At 40.7% G+C, this 20,482-nt stretch overlaps 1 protein-coding gene across 2 annotated transcripts in view; it reads right to left on the reverse strand.

Annotated features, from left to right (window-relative positions):
* The window catches only part of LOC140186079 (nuclear receptor subfamily 6 group A member 1), a 316,148-nt gene that overhangs the window by 19,247 nt on the left and 276,419 nt on the right, over positions 1-20,482 (reverse strand). For both annotated transcript variants that reach the window (XM_072239944.1, XM_072239945.1), the window contains 3 exons: positions 16,712-16,936; positions 14,510-14,764; positions 9,359-9,480 (listed from right to left, as the gene is read on the reverse strand). In XM_072239944.1, coding sequence (XP_072096045.1) covers positions 9,359-9,480; positions 14,510-14,764; positions 16,712-16,936 — 602 coding nt within the window. The remainder of the gene's footprint in view (positions 1-9,358; positions 9,481-14,509; positions 14,765-16,711; positions 16,937-20,482) is intronic.

The raw sequence follows: 20,482 nt of genomic DNA on the forward strand, positions 1-20,482 counted from the left end.
TCCTCATTTGTTGTCAGCAACTAAACCTAGGTCAATACCGAAGGTCACCTGGAAGTCCAGCTTGAAGCCCGAAGGTCAATTGGAAGTCTGGAAGTCAAGGTTCGATTGGCTGGAGCCCCAAGTCCGGGAATCTGCTGGAGAAGTTGAGGGCCTAATGTCTGCAAATCCACAAAAGCGCTGGAGGCCAAAGACAGCCTATCTTAGGGTAAGAGGACTGTGTATGTGGGCGGAGTACATAGGTCAGTGGGAATATAGAACTGGACTTGTTTTGCTGCTGCTTTGTTACTTGGCACGTTCTATTTTGCTCTGTTCTGCCAGGCATGGTGGGCATGCTACGTTGGTGCCAGAATATGTGGTAACGCTTGCAGACTGCTCCCAACACATCAACAACATTTTACTGTATGTTTCAACATACAGATGATAAATATGAACGTGAATTTGAGACGTCCTTGCTACGCTTTTTAAACAACGGAACATTAGCCATTTTCCAGCCAAGCACTATAAAGCTACAAATACCTTCTCCCTGTTGATATGAACAACTCCAAAACATCTCAATGTGGCTCCCTAATCTCTTAGGCAACCATGATTTTCTCTTCGGTAAACATAGGGAAGTATTTATTAAAAATCCCACCCATCTCCTGCTGCTCAAGACAGTTATTAGGAGAGATTGGCCGGGCTAGGTCTTTATTCCTTGGAACACAGGAGAATGATGGGTGAGCTTATAGAAATGTTTAAAATTATGAGAGGCATAGATAAGGCAGAAAGTAATAATCTTTCCCCCAGGGCAGGCAACCTCAAAACTGGGAGACTTGGGTTTAGGGTGAGAGGGGCAAAGATTTAAAAAGGGACCAGAAGGGGGAGAATATATGGAACAAAGTGATGGAAGAAATGATTGAGGCAGGTACAATGGTATTTAAGAAGCACTTGGTTAGGTACATGAGGGAGTGGGGCTGAAGATTGATGGATATGGGCCAAGGGTTGTCCTGCTTTATGACTATGACTTTTTGCAAAACATGCCATTGAAACAGAGAATAAGATAGAAAGTTGGAAACTGTACACATTATAGCTAATCCTTCTTTTGCTACTGCCATAAGCTGTGTATAAGCCACCTGTTTTGAAGATTATAATGTCTTAGCCATGACCTCTTATTCAGATTATAATGTGTGTGGTCTGAGATTTGGTTTAATTAGTGATTGTTCCAGAAATTTCAGACCAACAAGGGTCATGATCATCACCAGCAATCTAAAAACTTCATTTCTTACTGGCCTACAAACAGAAAGAGCTAATAACGACACCAAATAGTAAACAATCAACATATTAATGTGGACATTAGTGGGGTCAGTGTGGACATGGTGGAGGATTACAAATACCTGGGGATATGAATTGACAATAACCTGGACTGGTCAAAGAACACTGAGGCTGTCTACAAGAGTCAGAGTCATCTCCATCTCCTGAGGAGAGTGAGGTCCTTTAACATCTGCCGGACGATGCTGAGGATGTTCTACGAGTCTGTGGTGGCCAGTGCTATCATGTTTGCTGTTGTGTGCTGGGGCAGCAGGCTGAGGGTAGCAGACACCAACAGAATCAACAAACTCATTCGTAAGGCCAGTGATGTTGTGGGGACGGAACTGGACTCTCTTACGGTGGTGTCTGAAAAGAGGATGCTGTCTAAGTTGCATGCCATCTTGGACAATGTCTCCCATCCACTACATAATGTACTGGGTGGGCACAGGAGTACATTCAGCCAGAGACTCATTCCACCGAGATGCAACACAGAGCGTCATAGGAAGTCATTCCTGCCTGTAGCCATCAAACTTTACAACTCCTCCCTTGGAGGGTCAGACACCCTGAGCCAATAGGCTGGTCCTGGACTTATTTCATAATTTACTGGCATAATTTACATTACTATTTAACCATTTATGGTTTTATTACTATTTATTATTTATGGTGCAACTGTAACGAAACCCAATTTCCCCCGGGATCAATAAAGTATGACTATGACTAATGATTGGACCATGTCCTATTTGTCACCATCAGTTGTTCTATTGTGGAAAATGCATGTTTTTACAAAACAAAGTAAATTTGACAATTTGAGTCAGAAAGCAATTCTCAATTGATAGAAATAGAAGAATATTTTAGTGATTTAAATATCCTAACTTATCAAAATTTGTAATAGCAATATGGAATGAAAGTGTTAAAAATCGTCAGCATCTTAGATCAGTTTTAATGAAAGAGGGAGGAAGATCCCTTTCTGAATCTTGAAAGATCATAATCTTCCCACTGATAAGTTTTATCTTTCCCCCTTCATTCAACTGCAAATGCTATTTCTCTATCCACAGATGTTGTATGACTTGCCAAATATATCCAGTACTTTGTTTTTATATTTAAAAAACATTGGATGAATGCTCACAAAATGCTGGTGGAACGCAGCAGGCCAGGCAGCACCTATAGGAAGTACAGTCAACATTTCTCCCCTTCCCCCTCCCACTTTCAAATCGCTTACTATCTCTTCTTTCAGTTAATCCTGACGAAGGATCTCGGCCCGAAACGTCAACTGTACTTCTTCCTATAGATGCTGCCTGGCCTGCTGTGTTCCACCAGCATTTTGTATGTGTTGCTTGAATTTCCAGCATCTGCAGATTTCCTTGTGTTTGGATAGACTCTATTTCTTTTCAGAGAGTCAACATATTTCTTCATCCTTCAAAGTTTTAATCCTAATGGAGTATTCACATACGAGGGGAAGAACCCTTTCCTAGATACGTGAAGCATTAGGTAGAACTATTTTTATGAACTTTGGTAGGTTTTTCATTACTCAAAAGAATAAAATTATGCACATCTTTAAGGTTATAATGGCTCCAAGTTGATATTATTTAAGCACATACTACTTAAGATAAAAATTATTTTAAATGCCCAGCACCAACTCCAATACAAATATCAAGTGTACAGCTGCAACTGCATCTACATCTCCTTTGTATGAACATTCATCAGGCACAAAGTAATTATGCCTATCATCTCAGAAAGGAGAATTGGATAGATCTGTTAAAAGCTAAGAATAATTTAACAGTTTGGCATATGAAAAAGAGAATTAGAATACAGTAATTATACGAACATCTTCAAAGTGCGAAAACTAAAATCATCAAGCAATATTTGTACAAGTACAATAAGATAACCAAATCAGTATTTTGATGAGCTATAAACTCCAAGATGTTTTAAAATTTTCACATGACATCCTAACATTTGACTAAAGGCTAATAAATCAATAGAACTTTATTTCCTAGAGGATAAGAGAATGAGGGGAGATTTCCAGGGCGCCTAGGCACAACTCGAGTAGCAACAGTACTCCCAATGGATATGATTAAATATTCCTGTTTCAGCCTGTTGCAGCTAAAAAGCACAACTGCTTCCAAGGTCAGTACAGTCAAAGATGTCTTAGTGCGTTTAAATGAACTATCGCTGCTTAAAAACGACGGAAACAACACCGTTTGTGGTTGGAAGTGCCCACGGAGGACACCTCGGAGGAAGCGAGGGCGTAGATGAGGATTACAAATGCTTTTAAGGAGATGGGGTTTTAAACTCGCTATACCGACTATCTTGCTGGTGAACATGCAGTCTCTGGTGAATAAAATTGATGATCTCAGAGCCAGAGTGCTGAATCAGAGGGACATTAGGACCACGTGTGTCCTTCGTTTCACGGAATCCTGGTTAACCCCTTCTGTTGAACGCAGCAGGCCAGGCAGCATCTCTAGGAAGAGGTACAGTCGACGTTTCAGGCCGAGACCCTTCATCAGGACTAACTAAGGAAGAGTTAGTAAGAGATTTGAAAGTGGGAGGGGGAGGGGGAGATCCAAAATGATAGGAGAAGACAGGAGGGGGAGGGATGGAGCCAAGAGCTGGACAGGTGATTGGCAAAGGGGATACGAGAGGATCATGGGACAGGAGGTCCAGAGAAAGACGGGGGGGGGGGAGAACCCAGAGGATGGGCAAGGGGTATAGTCAGAGGAACAGAGGGAGAAAAAGGAGAGTGAGAGAATGTGTGTATAAAAATAAATAACAGATGGGGTAAGAGGGGGAGGTGGGGCATTAGCGGAAGTTAGAGAAGTCAATGTTCATGCCATCAGGTTGGAGGCTACCCAGATGGAATATAAGATGTTGTTCCTCCAACCTGAGTGTGGCTTCATCTTTACAATAGAGGAGGCCGTGGATAGACATGTCAGAATGGGAATGGGATGTGGAATTAAACTGTGTGGCCACTGGGAGATCCTGCTTTCTCTGGCGGACAGAGCGTAGGTGTTCAGCAAAGCGATCTCCCAGTCTGCGTTGGGTCTCGCCAATATATAGAAGGCCACATCGGGAACACCGGACGCAGTATATCACTCCAGCCGACTCACAGGTGAAGTGTCGCCTCACCTGGAAGGACTGTTTGGGGCCCTGAATGGTGGTAAGGGAGGAAGTGTAAGGGCATGTGTAGCACCTGTTCCGCTTACAAGAATAAGTGCCAGGAGGGAGATCAGTGGGGAGGGATGGGGGGGACGAATGGACAAGGGAGTCGCGTAGGGAGCGATCCCTGCGGAAAGCGGGGGGGGGGGAGGGAGGGAAAGATGTGCTTAGTGGTGGGATCCCGTTGGAGGTGGCGGAAGTTACGGAGAATAATATGTTGGACCCGGAGGCTGGTGGGGTGGTAGGTGAGGACCAGGGGAACCCTATTCCTAGTGGGGTGGTGGGAGGATGGAGTGAGAGCAGATGTACATGAAATGGGGGAGATGCGTTTGAGAGCAGAGTTGATAGTGGAGGAAGGGAAGCCCCTTTCTTTAAAAAAGGAGGACATCTCCCTCGTCCTAGAATGAAAAGCCTCATCCTGAGAGCAGATGCGGCGGAGACGGAGGAATTGCGAGAAGGGGATGGCATTTTTGCAAGAGACAGGGTGAGAAGAGGAATAGTCCAGATAGCTGTGAGAGTCAGTAGGCTTATAGTAGACATCAGTGGATAAGCTGTCTCCAGAGACAGAGACAGAAAGATCTAGAAAGGGGAGGGAGGTGTCGGAAATGGACCAGGTAAACTTGAGGGCAGGGTGAAAGTTGAAGGCAACTTTCACCAGCAACTTTGATGTGTGTTGCTTGAATTTCCAGCATCTGCAGAATTCCTGTTGTTTAACTCCTTCTGTACCGGATGCAGTGACTCAAATCGACGGGTTTACTATACACCGTCAGGATAGGTCTATAGAGTCTCTCAAAAGCAGAGGTGGAGGAGTATGCATCATGATCAACTCTACTTGGTGCACAAATATATCAGTGCTGCCCCAATTCTGCTCACCGGACTTGGAATACCTTTTTACCTACCACGTTCAAAATGTTAATGAGAGGAGAGAGATAACGGAAGAGAAACACAATTAAGAGTATTGACAGACCGGTTGCTTTGAACCTGAACTGTCTGAAGTTTGATGGACAGGCCATACCCCAGCAAGGGGATAAAAAGAACAGGTTCGCTAAGGCACGACACACACCACGAGATCACGAGACCCTGAGACCCTGGAAAAGCGGCGTGCTCCCACAAGTTGGTAGGAGTTTGGAGGTCTGGTCGCAGGAACCGACCATAGACGCACAGGGTGAAAAGGTACGATCGGCAGGAACCTGGTGTGTGTGTCCGCCCTTGCCTGGGTGCTGGGTTCATCACGGAAGAACGGTCGTATCCGGAACGGAGGGGTCACAGTCGGTGACCACAGAAGACATAAAAGGGTTCGCCCAAAAGCTAACTGCGAAGAACAAAGGTCTGTGTGAATCAGAATTTGCATTCTCTCTCTAATGGCACAACAGCGATTACTGTGAACTGTACTAAGCTGAACTGAACTCTGCATCACTTGAGACTGATCATTTTACCCCTAGACTGCGATGGAGCTTGTTTGATTCCTATTACCCTAGTTCTGTGTACATGTGTGTTTTATCATTGCTAACCTGTTGCATTTATATCCTTACGATTAGAGTACTGTGTTACTCCTTCCTTTAATAAAACTTTAATAGTTTCTGTTAACCAGACTCCAACTAAGTGGTCCATTTCTGCTGGTTTGGCAACCCAGTTACGGGGTACGTAACAAGACACTACCTCATTTTTTAAAAAAATATACAGTATTTCTGTTTTTGCATGTTTTTTAAAGCTATTCAATATACATAATTGATTTACTTGTTAATTTATCATGTTTTATTTTATTTATTATTTTTTTCTCTCTGCTAGATTAGGTGTTGCATTGAACTGCTGCTGCTAAGTTAACAAATTTCACATCACATGCCGGTGATAACAAACCTGATTCTGATTTGATGGAAGTATACATAATTGAGGGTATAGATAGGGTAAATACAAGCAGGCTTTTTCCACTGAGGTCGAGTAATACTGGAACTAGAGGTCATGAGTTAAGAGCGAAAGGTGAAATGTTTAAGGGGAACATGACAGGGAACTTTTTCACTCAGGGGGCAGTGAGCGTGCAGAACAAGCTACCAGGTGGAAGTGGTGGATGTGGGTTTGATTTCAACATTTAAGAGAAATTTGAATAGGAATATAGATGGGAATGAGTATGGCTATCTTTAGTTCAGGGACAGGTTGGTGGGACTAAGCAGATTAATAGTTTGGTATGGACTAGATGGCCAAAGGGTCGTTTCTGTGCTGTAGTGTTCTATGATTCTGTTACTTCTAGATCAAATTGGATCCATGAAACAATAAAGTGAAGTTCAAAGTAAATTTACTATCAAAGTACGTATATGTCACCATATACTACCCTGAGATTCGTTTTCTTGCTAGCATTCACATTAGGACAAAGAAATTCAATGGTATCAATGAAAAATACACACAATAATAATAAAAGAGGCTCATTATTTGGCACATCAAATAATATGCAGGAGGAACTCTGAAGGTCGAGTAGCATCCATGGAGGGAAGGCAATTGCCAGCATTTTGGGGCTAAACCCTGCACCATATCACCCATGTTCCTTGTGATCTGTCTGACCATTTCTGAAGGAAATACAACTGTTTTGATCAGCTTGAGCACCAAATGCAGGCACTACAGCATAATGGCAAGGCTGAGTGTTACATGGATAGCATATTTTTAACAGGTAGTCAGTCATTCCTAATCTTAAGAAGTGCAAACTATGGTGGATTGAATGACTACCAGTCAGGAGAGGCAGGCGAGTAGTCCAGAACAGTTTCCTTAAGTTCCTCTGTGGAACCCAGGTTTGGAGTGGACAAAACTAGGGTGGGAAATCAGGCTGACGTATACAAAAGTGAAGGAGTACATTTTTTACAATTGTTGGAAACTCTCCCCCCTAGCAGGAGTCTAAAACAAAAAGCATAAGTTTAAGGGGCAAAAGATTTACAACGTATTTAGGGAAGATTGCAGGCTCCACAAGAGATTTCAGATGCTAGAATCTAGATCAAAAACAGTTGTTGGAGGAACTGCCAAGCAGCATCTGTGGAAGCAAAGGATAGCAAGGACAAGTTCTCCTCACTTACGTCAATCAGTTACTTGCTGGTGCCTGCCTTTTCTATCCTCTTTACACTGGTTATCTCCCTCTTACACTCTGAGCCCTGAAATGTTGATTATCTGTTTGCCTCCACAAATGCTGACTAACTGATTTCCTCCAGCAACTTGTTTTTTGAAATTGAATGCTTACTTGCTAAAGGAATAGCACAGGCAGGTACTCTCACAACATTTACAATGGATTTAGGTGAGTACTTGAAATACCAAGGCACTGAAAGCTATGAGCATGTACTGGGATATAGGACTGGGGTAGGGAGGTACCTCATGGCTGACGTGGACGCAGTGGGGCAATGAGTTTGTTTAGCTATGTTCACTCTGATTCAGATATTTTTCTCCTACTCTAGATCATGTCCACTTCAATAGTCAAAGCAGTAAAATCTTCAGGTAACAGCAAAAGAGATGGAACTAGACTTCTTATTTTCCCTTTAATGCATCTTACTGGCACATCTATAAAAATCTAGAGATTTGTAGCCATATGGACTTTACACAAAGGAAAGCACATGAGAGCGTTAAACCTTTCTGAAGTTATCGCTACTGGCTAAGAAAATGCAGACTCAATGTCAGTCACCACCACACCTGATCTGACTTTTATTTCCACTTCAGTGAGGTAGAAGTGGTTAAAACAGAATCTGAATCAGGTTTACTATCACTGGCATGTGTCATGAAATTTGTTAATTTAGCAGCAGTTTAATGCAACAATATAGAAGAAAAAATAAAAATAAGCAAATCAATTACAGTATATGTATATTGAATAGATTTAAAATTGTGCAAAAACTGAAATATATAAAAAAGTGAGGTAGTGTTCATGGGTTCAATGTCCATTTAGAAATCGGATGGCAGAGGGGAAGAAGCTGTTCCTGAATTACTGAGTGTGTGCTTTCAGCCTTCTGAACCTCCTACCTGATGGTAACAATGAGATAACAGCATGCCCTGGGTGCTGGGGGTCCTTAATAATGCACCCTGCCTTTCTGAGACACTGCTCCTTGAAGATGTCCTGGGTACTTTGTAAGCTAGTACCCAAGATGGAGCCAACTAAATTTACAATCCTCTGCAGCTTCTTTCAGTCTGTGCAGTAGTCTGCCCCCCCATAGCAGACAGTGATGCAGCCTGACAAAATGCTCTCCACGGTACATCTATAGAACTTTGAGTGTTTTTGTTGACATACTAAACCTCTTCAAACTCCTAATGAAGTATAGTTGCTGTCTTGCCTTCTTTATAGATGCATCAATATGTTGGGACCAGGTTAGGTCCTCAGAGATCTTAACACCCAGGAACTTGAAACTGCTCACTACTCCACTTTAATTTCTCTATAAGGATTGGTATGTGTTCCTTCTTCTTACCTTCCTGAAGTCCACAATCAGCTCTTTCGTCTTACTGATGTTGAGTGCCAGGTTGTTGCTGCAACACCACTCCACCAGTTGGTATCCCCTGTACGCTTTCTCATTTCCATCTGAGATTCTACCAACAATGGTCGTATCAACAGCAAATTTATAGATGGTATTTGAGCTATGCCTAGCCACACAGTCATGGGTATAGCGAGAGTAGAGCAGTGGGCTAAGCACACACCCCTGAGGTGCACCAGTGTTGATCGTCAGCGAGGAGGAGATACTGTCACCAATCAGCACAGATTGTGGTCTTCTGGTTAGAACCCAATTGCAGAGGGAGGTACAGAGGCCCAGGTTCTGCAACTTATCAATCAGGATTGTGGGAATGATGGTGTTAAAAGCTGAGCTATAGTCAATGAACAGCATCCTGACATAGGTATTTCCAGCTTAAGGAAGACCAAATACAAAAGGAATTTTGTCAAAAACATTAGAAGTACCACGTTATTCCTTACCTTGATTAAGAAAGTTGATGGCTTTCATGCACACATACTCCTCATTGCTAACCTTCAGCTGTTGAAATTTTCTAAAGAGGTAGATTAGTCGTTCCATAACTTCCATTCCCTCTTCACTGAATCTAATGGAAAAACAAATGCCTTATAAGACATTATGTAGCTTTTACAACAAGCTGCACACTTTAGATAGAAATAGCTAAGCGCATGCTAGTGATCAGTTTTTTTTTAAATGAACATTTTACTTATCATTTCTAACATTATAGTGCTGGCAAATATCAGGCATACTTCACAAATCCAGTTCTTCTTCAGCCACAATATCTTTAATTATCAGGAAACTCAAACACTTAGAGAACAATTTTGTAAAATGTATTTTGACATTTTTCCATGCATTAAACATTTCTTGGTTATTATTCTTTCAAGTGCAATTATTTACAACCATATTTGAAAAGAAACAGCATTTAGGACTGGCTTGTGGAGCAGACACTGCATTAATATGCATCTTATCATTGTAAAATGGTAATGGGTCTCTACACAGTGCATTGGATGGGTTTGTGAATGTTATTTTAAAACTCCAGTTCACAAATTTACATGCCTTCTGCTATAGTCATGGAGCTCTTCAGCATGGTAACATCCTTCAGCTTAACATGTTCATGCCGACCAATGAGCCTTCTGCCCTACATTCAGTTCATATCCCTCTAAATCTTTCTATCCAAGATCCTGTCTAAATGCCTTTAAAAGCTGTTAATTGGCTGTTTAGAACTAGATGTGTACTGTCTGACTTTGCAAATAATTATAGAAGCGATAAAAATTTTAGTCAAACAATAAAATCTATCAGTCAATATAACTTTTTAGCTATTTCCATACCAAAGAGACTACAGGTACACATCTGCACATAACAGATTTCATGACTGAACTGGAAATCCTCCAATGTGAAAAAATGAAATTGGAACATTTGTTAGATTTCAGTGAACACTTGTCAATTTCATAAATTCCTCAGGCTGAGAATCACCCTATCTTTAGCATTATTACTGCATTGCTTTCTACCAATTTTCCTCCCTTATATGGCACAAAGCATCCATCACTAGCTAAAGGCAAAGTTGTCACTGAAGAGCAAACTCCTCCACAGCTCCTGACTTTCCCTCTTTCAAACAATTCAGAATTTACGACAATATGTCATTAACATAATATATTGAAACACTTAAGCCAGGTTTTCTGAAAAAGGACTTTTGTATTTTATTTCAAAGCTAACATTATAATGACATCATTCTATCTTGACTTAAGAAAAGTGGATTCGCAAAGACAACCAACCAGATATAAATCATTCAGAAAACCAAGCCTACCTGCAATAAATAACTGTGCTTCAATGTAGGAGGAAAATTGGGTAGAAATGAAGACACATTAAAGATGCCATGCAGTTGTTCATGTATAAAATTACTTGCTATAAAAACTCATTAGTGCCAAGCTTGAGATTGTCACTGGATGGTGCAACTGATCCACTCCTGCACGAATTCACATTCTGTGTATCAGAATAATGTGGCTAATCTCAAGTCAAATGACAAAACTGATTAAGAGGATGGCTAAGAAAACATATGCCATAAATCTGGCTCAAATTGGTGATGGAAGACAGAATTTAAAATGGCAGAATTTACCAATGAATAGATGAAAGTTTGAATAAGACTAAGATAAATCATGCCGCTTAATAAAAATCCTCAAGGAATTTTGACAGAACAAAATGAATTTTTAAAAAGCCATGCTTGTGAGACAAACAGTAAGATTTGGTTTCCTTTATTATCTTGAACTTGACAGCTCAGAATAAATAGATTCCTCCGCCCCACCACCAAAAAAAGACTATATCCTTTTGAAAGCCTTCAGAGTTTGAACTCTCCCAGTTTTCAAATTTATCCTCATTTTGCTTTGCCTCATTAACCGGGGTCTTCCTAAATTCAGGCTGGCAGTCATTAACATCCTGGTGTTACAAAAAAAGTATTCATCAGGATATCAATAACGCTAAAGCAGCTCTTTCAAAATCTTACAACCTACAAATTTCATTTAAGGTAAACAAAAAGACAAACGTAAATGATACATCTTGTCAACTGAGAGCTACACTGTTAGAACAGAGCATCACTTTGGCCCTAGAAATGCTGTTTGAACACACCAGTACTTTCTCAGTTAGCTGATTTTTTTCAACAGTACGTTTCTCTCAATCACAATTCATTAACAATAACATAAACACAAGAGATTTTGCAGATGCTGGAAATCCAGAGTAACACACACAAAATACTGAAGAAATTCAGAAGATCAGGCAGCATCTATGGAAAGGAATAAACAGTCAATATTTTGGGCCAAGACCCTTCATTCAGACTTTCCATAGCTGCTGCCTGAGCTACTGAGTTCCACCAGCATTTTGTGTATGTTACTTCTTTAACAGTAACAACTTCTAAAGGATGGTTGAGAAGGTTCATGGATTGGAAAGGTTTAAGGGCCAAATTGCTGGCAAATGGGACTAGCTTGGATGTGCATCTTGGTCTGCATGGACCAGTTGAACAGTAAGGCATTGTTACCATGCTGCAAAACTCAATGAACTCTAAACTGTAACAATGAGCACAACATGGAACTCAAAGTAATGATGTCAAAATTAAGAATTTTCAATAACAATGTAAAACACCAACAATATCTGACATTTCCCGGATCTTCACTTTAACACCCTAAAATAATTGCCTTATTGAATAAGGTGTTAATTTGTGTATTAAGTATAACTGTTAATAAATCTCTTTGGTACTGACTTAGTTTCAGAAGTATGGAGTTTCACATCCTCAGATTAATAAATAATTTGAAAAAAGTTCTTTGCTGAAGGCAAAATATATATTTTAAAATAAGCCTCTTTTACTTCATGATTTGCTGTGTATGGATTCTTCAAACTGATTATGTTTTCATCCTGCTTGATGCCTTCCATGATGCCAAATATCTTCTATAAATAACCCTGAATGTACTGGGAGTCTGCAGAACCCCTTTTTAAACTTAGACTTTAAATCTAGCATGATAAAAAGAGAAAGCACTCAGGATATCTAGCAATTCAGGCAACTATTTGGGAGAGAAACAGGATTAACCTTTCAGTTCCATGAGCCTTCATCCAAACTGCAAGAGTTAATGTTTCCACAAATGGTATTTAAAACTTTTCAAATTTAAAGGCTTCAAATTTAATGCTTTGAAATATTTTCAAATGATTTTGAAAGATTCAAAAACCTTCAAGTTTGGGAAAATTTTTAACAACTAGCTACCCCAGGGAACGTGATGTAGCTAGCTGCCAGGGTTCGCTTTGTGCACTACCCACAAAATAATGAGTTTATACGGCCACACAGGCGATATCTCTGATCAACACTTTACGGTAAATTTTCAACATTGAACTGTAGTGCTGCTTTTGTTTGGCTGCCAATGATCAGACATTCTACAATTATGAGATAAAATAAGTAGAAAATCGTCAATAGGTGAGAGCTGTTGCTTGTGTTTACAGGTTTACAATAGCAACAGGTATTTATACATTGCCAAGTTCAATAAAATGTTTTGTGTTTTTGAGACTTTGTGAAATGACTGCGCATAAGCAAATATTGGTTACAAATAATGTAAGACAGTTATATCTGAGCTGAGACAATAGCATTAGTGTTTCTAAACTACTACTGGAACAATTAAAGATGTACTGCTGTAAATCAGCATAAGACCACAAGACATTGGAGCAGAAGCAGGGGACTAGAACTAGGGGACATAGCCTCAAGTTTCAGGGGAGTAGATTTAGGATGGAGATGAGGAGGAACTGCTTTTCCCAGAGAGTGGTGAATCTGTGGAATTCTCTGCCCAATGAAGCAGTGGAGGCTACCTCAGTAAAATATATTTAAGACAAGGTTGGATAGATTTTTGCATAGTAGGGGAATTAAGGATTTATGGGGAAAAGGTAGGTAAGTGGAGATGAGTCCATGGCCAGATCAGCTATTATCTTATTGAATAGTGGTGCAGGCTCGACAGGCTAGATGGCCTACTCCTGCTCCTATTTCTTATGTAGAATTAGGCCATTTGGCCCATCATGTCTGTCCTGCCATTACACCATGGCTGATTTATTATCCCCCTCAATCCCATTAGAGTCATAGAAGGTTCAGTAGAGTCATAAAAAAGTACAGCACTGAAACAGGCCCTTCGGCCCATCTAGTCCATGTCGAACCATTTGCCTGCCTTTCCCCCATAACCTTTGATGCTGTTACTAATCAATAACCTATCAACATCCAGTGTAAGTATACCCAATGACAAGGTGGCCTCCATAGCCATTTGCGACAATGAATTCTACAGATTCACCACCCTCTAGCTAAAGTAGTTCTTCCTCGTCTCTGTTCTAAATGGATGACCCTCTACTCTGAGGCTGTGCCCTCTAATCTAGACTCCCCCACTACAGGAAACATCCTCTCCACATTCACTCTATCTAGGTCTTTTAACAGCTAATAGGTTTCAATGCCATCCTCCCTCATTCTAAACTACAGTGAATACAGTCCCAGAGACATCAAATGCTTTTCATTTATCACATTCTCATTCCCAAGATCATTCTCATGAACCTCCTCTGGACCTTCTCCAATGCCTGCAAACCTTTTCTTGGATAAGGGGCCTAAAACTGCTTACAATACTCCAAGCCTCAGCATTACATCCTTGCTTTGTATAATGACAGAGAGCTCATTTTCAGAATATTATTGGAATGATCAGGCAGGTGTTCTGCTTTCACTCTAGCCCAGGACACAGACATCCTATTGGAATGTCCTTCTTCATGGTTCGCTGTTGTGGGTTCTTTGATCATTGACAATTTGGACATGCAAATGTTCTGAAGGCATAAGTTGACAGATACTTGATAAGCAAGGGAGTGGAAGGTTACTGTGGCTAGACGGAAATGGAGAGTTCAGGTTACAATCAGAATCAGCTATGAACTAATTGAATGGTCGAACAGGTTTAGGAAGTAAGCACCATATATAACTTCACACCATAAGAAAGCATGCTAAAGCCATTGATTACCAGGATGATATCTAGCTATTTTGCATCGGTATATGAGAATTTTTCATAACTGCGCCCTACAATGTTATCAAATGCTGCTGCACAAACATTCCTTGTCATCCGTCTCACCTTTGAAGTTCATCATCAGATGGTGCATACTTTGAAGTGACATCAGCAAGATCTCCAAAAATTTGTCGGTCATAGACAGTAAGGGAAGAGAGGAGGATGAGCTCCTGCCAGGTGGAACTTAGCAGGCAGGTGTAATCTTTGATTGATAATTCACAGAAAAATGGCAATTTCTTGATCCAGCCAATTTGCCTGAAAAGCAACTCATCAGCTAAGCGGCAAAGTAGAGCAAACAGCTCTGCCTGAGTTACCTTATACCTGTTAAAAATACAAAGACAATTAGACCCCAAGTTACAAAAAGCAATTTTAGAAAACCACCAGACTTCTAAGCATTTTGATAAATATTTCTTGCAAACCTCTAATGAAAATTATTTTCATTATAAATAACAACATGAAATAAGGAAAAAGAACACTGCAAATCAACTTCACACCTTTTTAACGGACTATTATAATTAGCGTCATTATGGTTTCTAATTCAAATTTCTAAGATAGGCAAATAATCAAAGTTTCTCATAAAAAGATTTAAAATGCATTATTTAACCAATTAAAATATGACATTTATGAATAATTCAGCGGTGATGCTCAACGTCAGCCCCAAAGATTACACTTTCCTAACAGAGCCTCAAAATGAAGTTATTACGAAAGTCTCAACATGGCCAAAGAGGAGCTTGTAACATATGTACTTGAGCTATCTGCCCAGAATTCAGTGACCTCACATCCAACCAGAATCACCACCCATGGTCTGTGCATGACTGTATTCTAGATATTTCAAAATCAGTTAGTGATACTCCATTAATATTCCCCCCCACCAAGAAAAAAAATCTTAATATTTTTAAAATCCTTCAAAACTTCCATGGCTTTGTCCTCTGCATCATTCCATTCACCTTTCCTACTTTATTTAAACACTTACATATCTCTCTACTGTTATAGCAAGATACCATTTTCTTTCTCTGTCCTCCAGGCACCATAATTGGGCACTCATTTAGTCATTCTGCATTCAATTTTTTAATCTCAACTTGTACTATGTCACCTTTCACATTAAGCCACAAAATGCCTCCAACTTTGTTCAGGCCTTTTGCCCCTGTTTAGCCTTTTCCCTGACTCTATCTTCTGGAGTTCCATTAATCAGCACAGCAAATGAGAAGCTTCTCTGTGCAAAATAAATACTAAAGAAATGCCAGTACTTGCCAACTGAGCTTTTAATCTCTTCTGAATTACTTAGCTGCTGGAAATGCTATTGCTACTCAGCTGATCCAATTGGAACGCCAGGTATCAATAGTCACAGCTGAACCAGGTGGATACAATCATTGACTTGCGAAGCAGATGCAGAGGTCAAGTTACAGAACCATAGTAGTTTCATAGTTTTCATAGTCATACTTTATTGATCCTGGGGGAAATTGGTTTTCGTTACAGTTGCACCATAAATAGTAATAGAACCATAAATAGTTAAGTAGTAGTATGTAAATTATGCCAGTAAATTATGAAATAAATCCAGGACCAGCCTATCGGCTCAGGGTGTCTGACCCTCCAAGGGAGGAGTTGTAAAGAACTGCAGCAATTGAAGTATTTACACAGCATTCCGCCCTGACCAATGTACTTTGATCACATATTTTGTTACTTGGTAGTTTCTCTTTACATTGAAATGATTAATCTGATTCAGACATTTGTTACTTAACAAGGAGTACAAAGCAAGAGCAATTGTCCCCCCCAAAAAAAAGCATGTAATTATTCAGCTGCAAAATAAGCAAACATTTTACCAAAGAATGAATTAATAAGTTTTCCAATCACAAATTAGAGAAAATCTGCAGATGCTGGAAATCCAAGCAACACACACAAAATGCTGGAGGAACTCAGCAGGCCAGACAGTATCTATGGAAGAGGGTAAAGAGTCCTGATGAGGAGCCTCAGCCCGAAACATTGACTGTTTACTCTTTTCCATAGATGCTGCCTGGCCTGCTGAGTTCCTCCAGCATTTTGTGAGTGTAACTTCTAAGCTGTGACTAATTAAGAATTCAGACTATGGAGTTTGATTTAAGTTACAGAATATGATGGAATTGATCTATTGTTAGCATTTTATTAGAAGTTAATGTTAACAATAGAATCACTATTACAGCCCCAGATGCAACAATAGTTTTACTCTCTCAATAATTTTATTCGGGATAAATAAAGTTTTATCTTCTCAACACTACATTAAACTGTACTCACCCATCTTCAATCAGCATTGGTGTTCCAAGAGGTTCGAGGTCTTCTGCTCCAACCAACTGGCTAACCAAAGTATGTGACTGGGGATCTAAGCTGCGGGGTTGAGCTGGCAACAGACCTGAATGAGCAGCATAGCTAAAAAGGTGCGGCAGGTACTGATAGTGCGTGGAGACTGGTGTCCCTATGAATTGATCCCTGAGTGCAGTGTACCCATTCAGTTCCAGTGATCTGCAAGAAGGGCACAAAGACTCTTTTAATATTTTACATAATGCCCAGCATTTAGTTCCATCACCCCAATACCCTGACGAAGATATTAGGAAGCTGTTGCCTTAACCACTACAGTACTTTGGAAGGTACTCCCACAATGCTGTTGACAAGGGAGTTCCAAGTTATTATGGTGCATGACCTGAAGAAGGACCTGTCAGTTTTGTTGCTGTGCACCTGAAGACCTTGTCCCTCTTGTTGGTAGAGGTTGAGAGCTTGGGAGTCATAGTTATAGTAGGCTAGGCGAATAAGTACATGGTACACACAGCAGCCACACTGTACAAATAGTGAAGGACAGAAATGTTCAGAGTGATAGATTTTATTTTATTTAGAGATACAGCGCAGAACAGGTCCTTCTAGCCCTTTCAGCTGATCACCCAGCAACCCATTTATTAAACCCTAGCCTAACAGAGGACAATTTACAATGATCAATTAACCTATTAACCAGTATACCTTTGGACTGTGGAAGGAAACCAGAATACCCAAAGGAAATCTACACACTCACAGGAAGGATCTATGAACTTCTTACAGACAGCATCGGAATAGATAGACTATTTGTCAAGCACAATACATCATCCAGCTCTCAAAGCTGAGAGGTCTAGGACCTAGAACAACCAGACAATGGCAGAGTATTCCATCACATACTCGCTTTGTGCCTTGCACATGTACCATTGAAACTGAGGTAGCCCAAGTAATACTCTGTACTTCTCACAAAAAGGCAGGCAGAGATTGAACTCAAGTCACTTCCATAACTGTACCTTTGATTTGGAGTAAGTGAATGAAATTAAAAGTGTGAGAATAAATTCAGTCAGACAAAGGGTAGATTGAGATGGTGAAAGTGACAGCACTGAACCGCTTTGACAACCTATGGACTCACTTTCAAGGTCTCTATAACTCAATATACCCAATATCCTGAGATAGCAACTTAATACATAAAATCATGCAGACGTGGTCAAGAGGTTCACTTGATGTTCAGACCAAACATCATAATGGGGAAGAAATGTGATCTAAGTGACTAAGTGGAATAATTGTAGGTGCCAGACGGGGTGGTTTGAGTATCTGAGAAACTGCTGATCTCCTGGAATTTTCATGCACAACAGCATAGAGTTTACAGAGAATGGTGCAAATAAAAAAAAACATCCAGTAAGCAGCAGTTCTGTGCAAGCAAACTAGATTAATTTCATGTGTAATGAGAGAAGTCAGAGGAGAATGGACAGATTGTTTCAAGCTGACAGGAAGGCGATTGTAACTCAAATAACTGTTACAACAGTGGTGTGCAGAAGAGCATTTCTGAACACATAACAGTTCAAACCTTGAAGTGGATGGGTTGCTACAGCAGCAAAAGAACATGAAAATGCACTCAGTGGCCTACTTTATTAGGTACAGGTGGTATCTAATAAAGTTGCCACTCAGTGTAGTCAAAATGGACATGGTGCGCTGAAAGTTGTAGGAGTACAACTCTGTTTCCTGTGAACAACTTGTGGAATCTGAGTGTCATTCTCTCCAGTGTAACATTCAGAGGTCCTAGCTAGACTGACAGGAGTCCAGCAGTGAAGTGACAGATTTGACTCACGGTGGGTTCCAGATTCTTACCTTTTCCCCCAGTGGATGTTGTTCACTTAGATTTTCAAAAGGCCTTTTACAAGGTGCCACACGTGAGGCTGCTTTACATGAAAAGAGCCCATGGTATTAAAGATAATGGCTGACTGGCCAAGATTAAACCAGATTTGCAGGGGGGTGGGAACCAGAGTGCCAGAGCTGACAGTGTGGCTGGGGTGAAAATAAATGATGTTGAAAGTTTAAGCAAATCCACTGATAGAAAGGTTGTGAGTGGTGGTAAAAATCTTCTGAGGTGTATATATTTCAATGCTAGGAGTATTGCGGGGAAGGCGGATGAGTTGAGGGCGTGGATTGACACGTGGAATGACACGTGGAATTATGATGTTGTAGCAATTAGTGAAACTTGGCTACAGGAGGGGCAGGACTGGCAGCTTAATATTCCAGGGTTCCGATGTTTCAGATGTGATCAAGGCAGAGGAATGAAAGGTGGGGGAGTAGCATTGCTTGTTAGGGAAAATATTACAGCAGTGCTCAGGCAGGACAGATTAGAGGGCTTGTCTACTGAGTCCTTATGGGTGGAGCTGAGAAACAGGAAAGGTATGGCCACATTAGTGGGATGGTATTACAGACCACCCAATAGTCAACGAGACTTGGAAGAGCAAATCTGCACAGAGATAGCAGGCAACTGCAGGAAACATAAAGTTGTGGTGGTAGGGGATTTTAATTTTCCATACATTGATTGGGACTCCCATACTGTTAGGGGTCTAGATGGTTTAGAGTTTGTAAAATGTGTTCAGGAAAGTTTTCTAAATCAATATATAGAGGGACCAACTAGAGGGGATGCAATATTGGATCTCCTGTTAGGTAACGAATTAGGGCAAGTGACAGAAGTCTGTGTAGGGGAGCACTTTGGTTCCAGTGATCATAACACCATTAGTTTCAATTTGATCATGGACAAGGATAGATCTGGTCCTAGGGTTGAGGTTCTGAACTGGAAGGCGGCCAAATTTGAAGAAATGAGAAAAGATTTAAAAAGCGTGGATTGGGACAGGGTGTTCTCTGGCAAAGATGTGTTTGGTAGGTGGGAAGCCTTCAAAGGGGAAATTATGAGAGTGCAGAGTTTGTATGTTCCTGTCAGGATTAAAGACAAATTGGATAGGAATAAGGAACCTTGGTTCTCAAGGGATATTGCAACTCTGATAAAGAAGAAGAGGGAGTTGTATGAAATGTATAGGAAACGGGGTAAATCAGGTGCTTGAGGAGTATAAGAAGTGCAAGAAAATACTTAAGAAAGAAATCAGGAGGGCTAAAAGAAGACATGAGGTTGCCTTGGCAGTCAAAGTGAAGGATAATCCAAAGAGCTTTTACAAGTATATTAAGAGCAAAAGGATTGTAAGGGATAAAATTGGTCCTCTTGAAGATCAGAGTGGTTGGCTTTGTGCGGAACCAAAGGAAATGGGGGAGATCTTAAGTAGGTTTTTTGCGTCTGTATTTACTAAGGAAGCTGGCATGAAATCTATGGAATTGAGGGAATCAAGTAGTGAGACCATGGCAACTGTACAGATTGAAAAGGAGGAGGTCCATGCTGTCTTGAGGAAAATTAAAGTGGATAAATCCCCGGGACCTGACAGGGTGTTCCCTCGGACCTTGAAGGAGACTAGTGTTGAAATTGCGGGGGCCCTGGCAGAAATATTTAAAATGTCGCTGTCGGAAGTGAATGTGTGAAGTGCCGGAAGATTGGAGAAATGTCGCTGTGTGAAGTGCCGGAAGATTGGAGAGTGGCTCATGTTGTTCCGTTGTTTAAAAAAGGATCGAAAAGTAATCCGGGAAATTATAGGCCGGTGAGTTTAACGTCAGTAGTAGGTAAGTTATTGGAGGGAGTACTAAGAGACAGAATCTACAAGCATTTGGATAGACAGAGGCTTATTAGGGAGAGTCAACATGGCTTTG

The sequence above is a fragment of the Mobula birostris genome, chromosome 22 (assembly GCF_030028105.1).
Source record: "Mobula birostris isolate sMobBir1 chromosome 22, sMobBir1.hap1, whole genome shotgun sequence".
In the NCBI taxonomy this organism is placed as follows: domain Eukaryota; kingdom Metazoa; phylum Chordata; class Chondrichthyes; order Myliobatiformes; family Myliobatidae; genus Mobula; species Mobula birostris.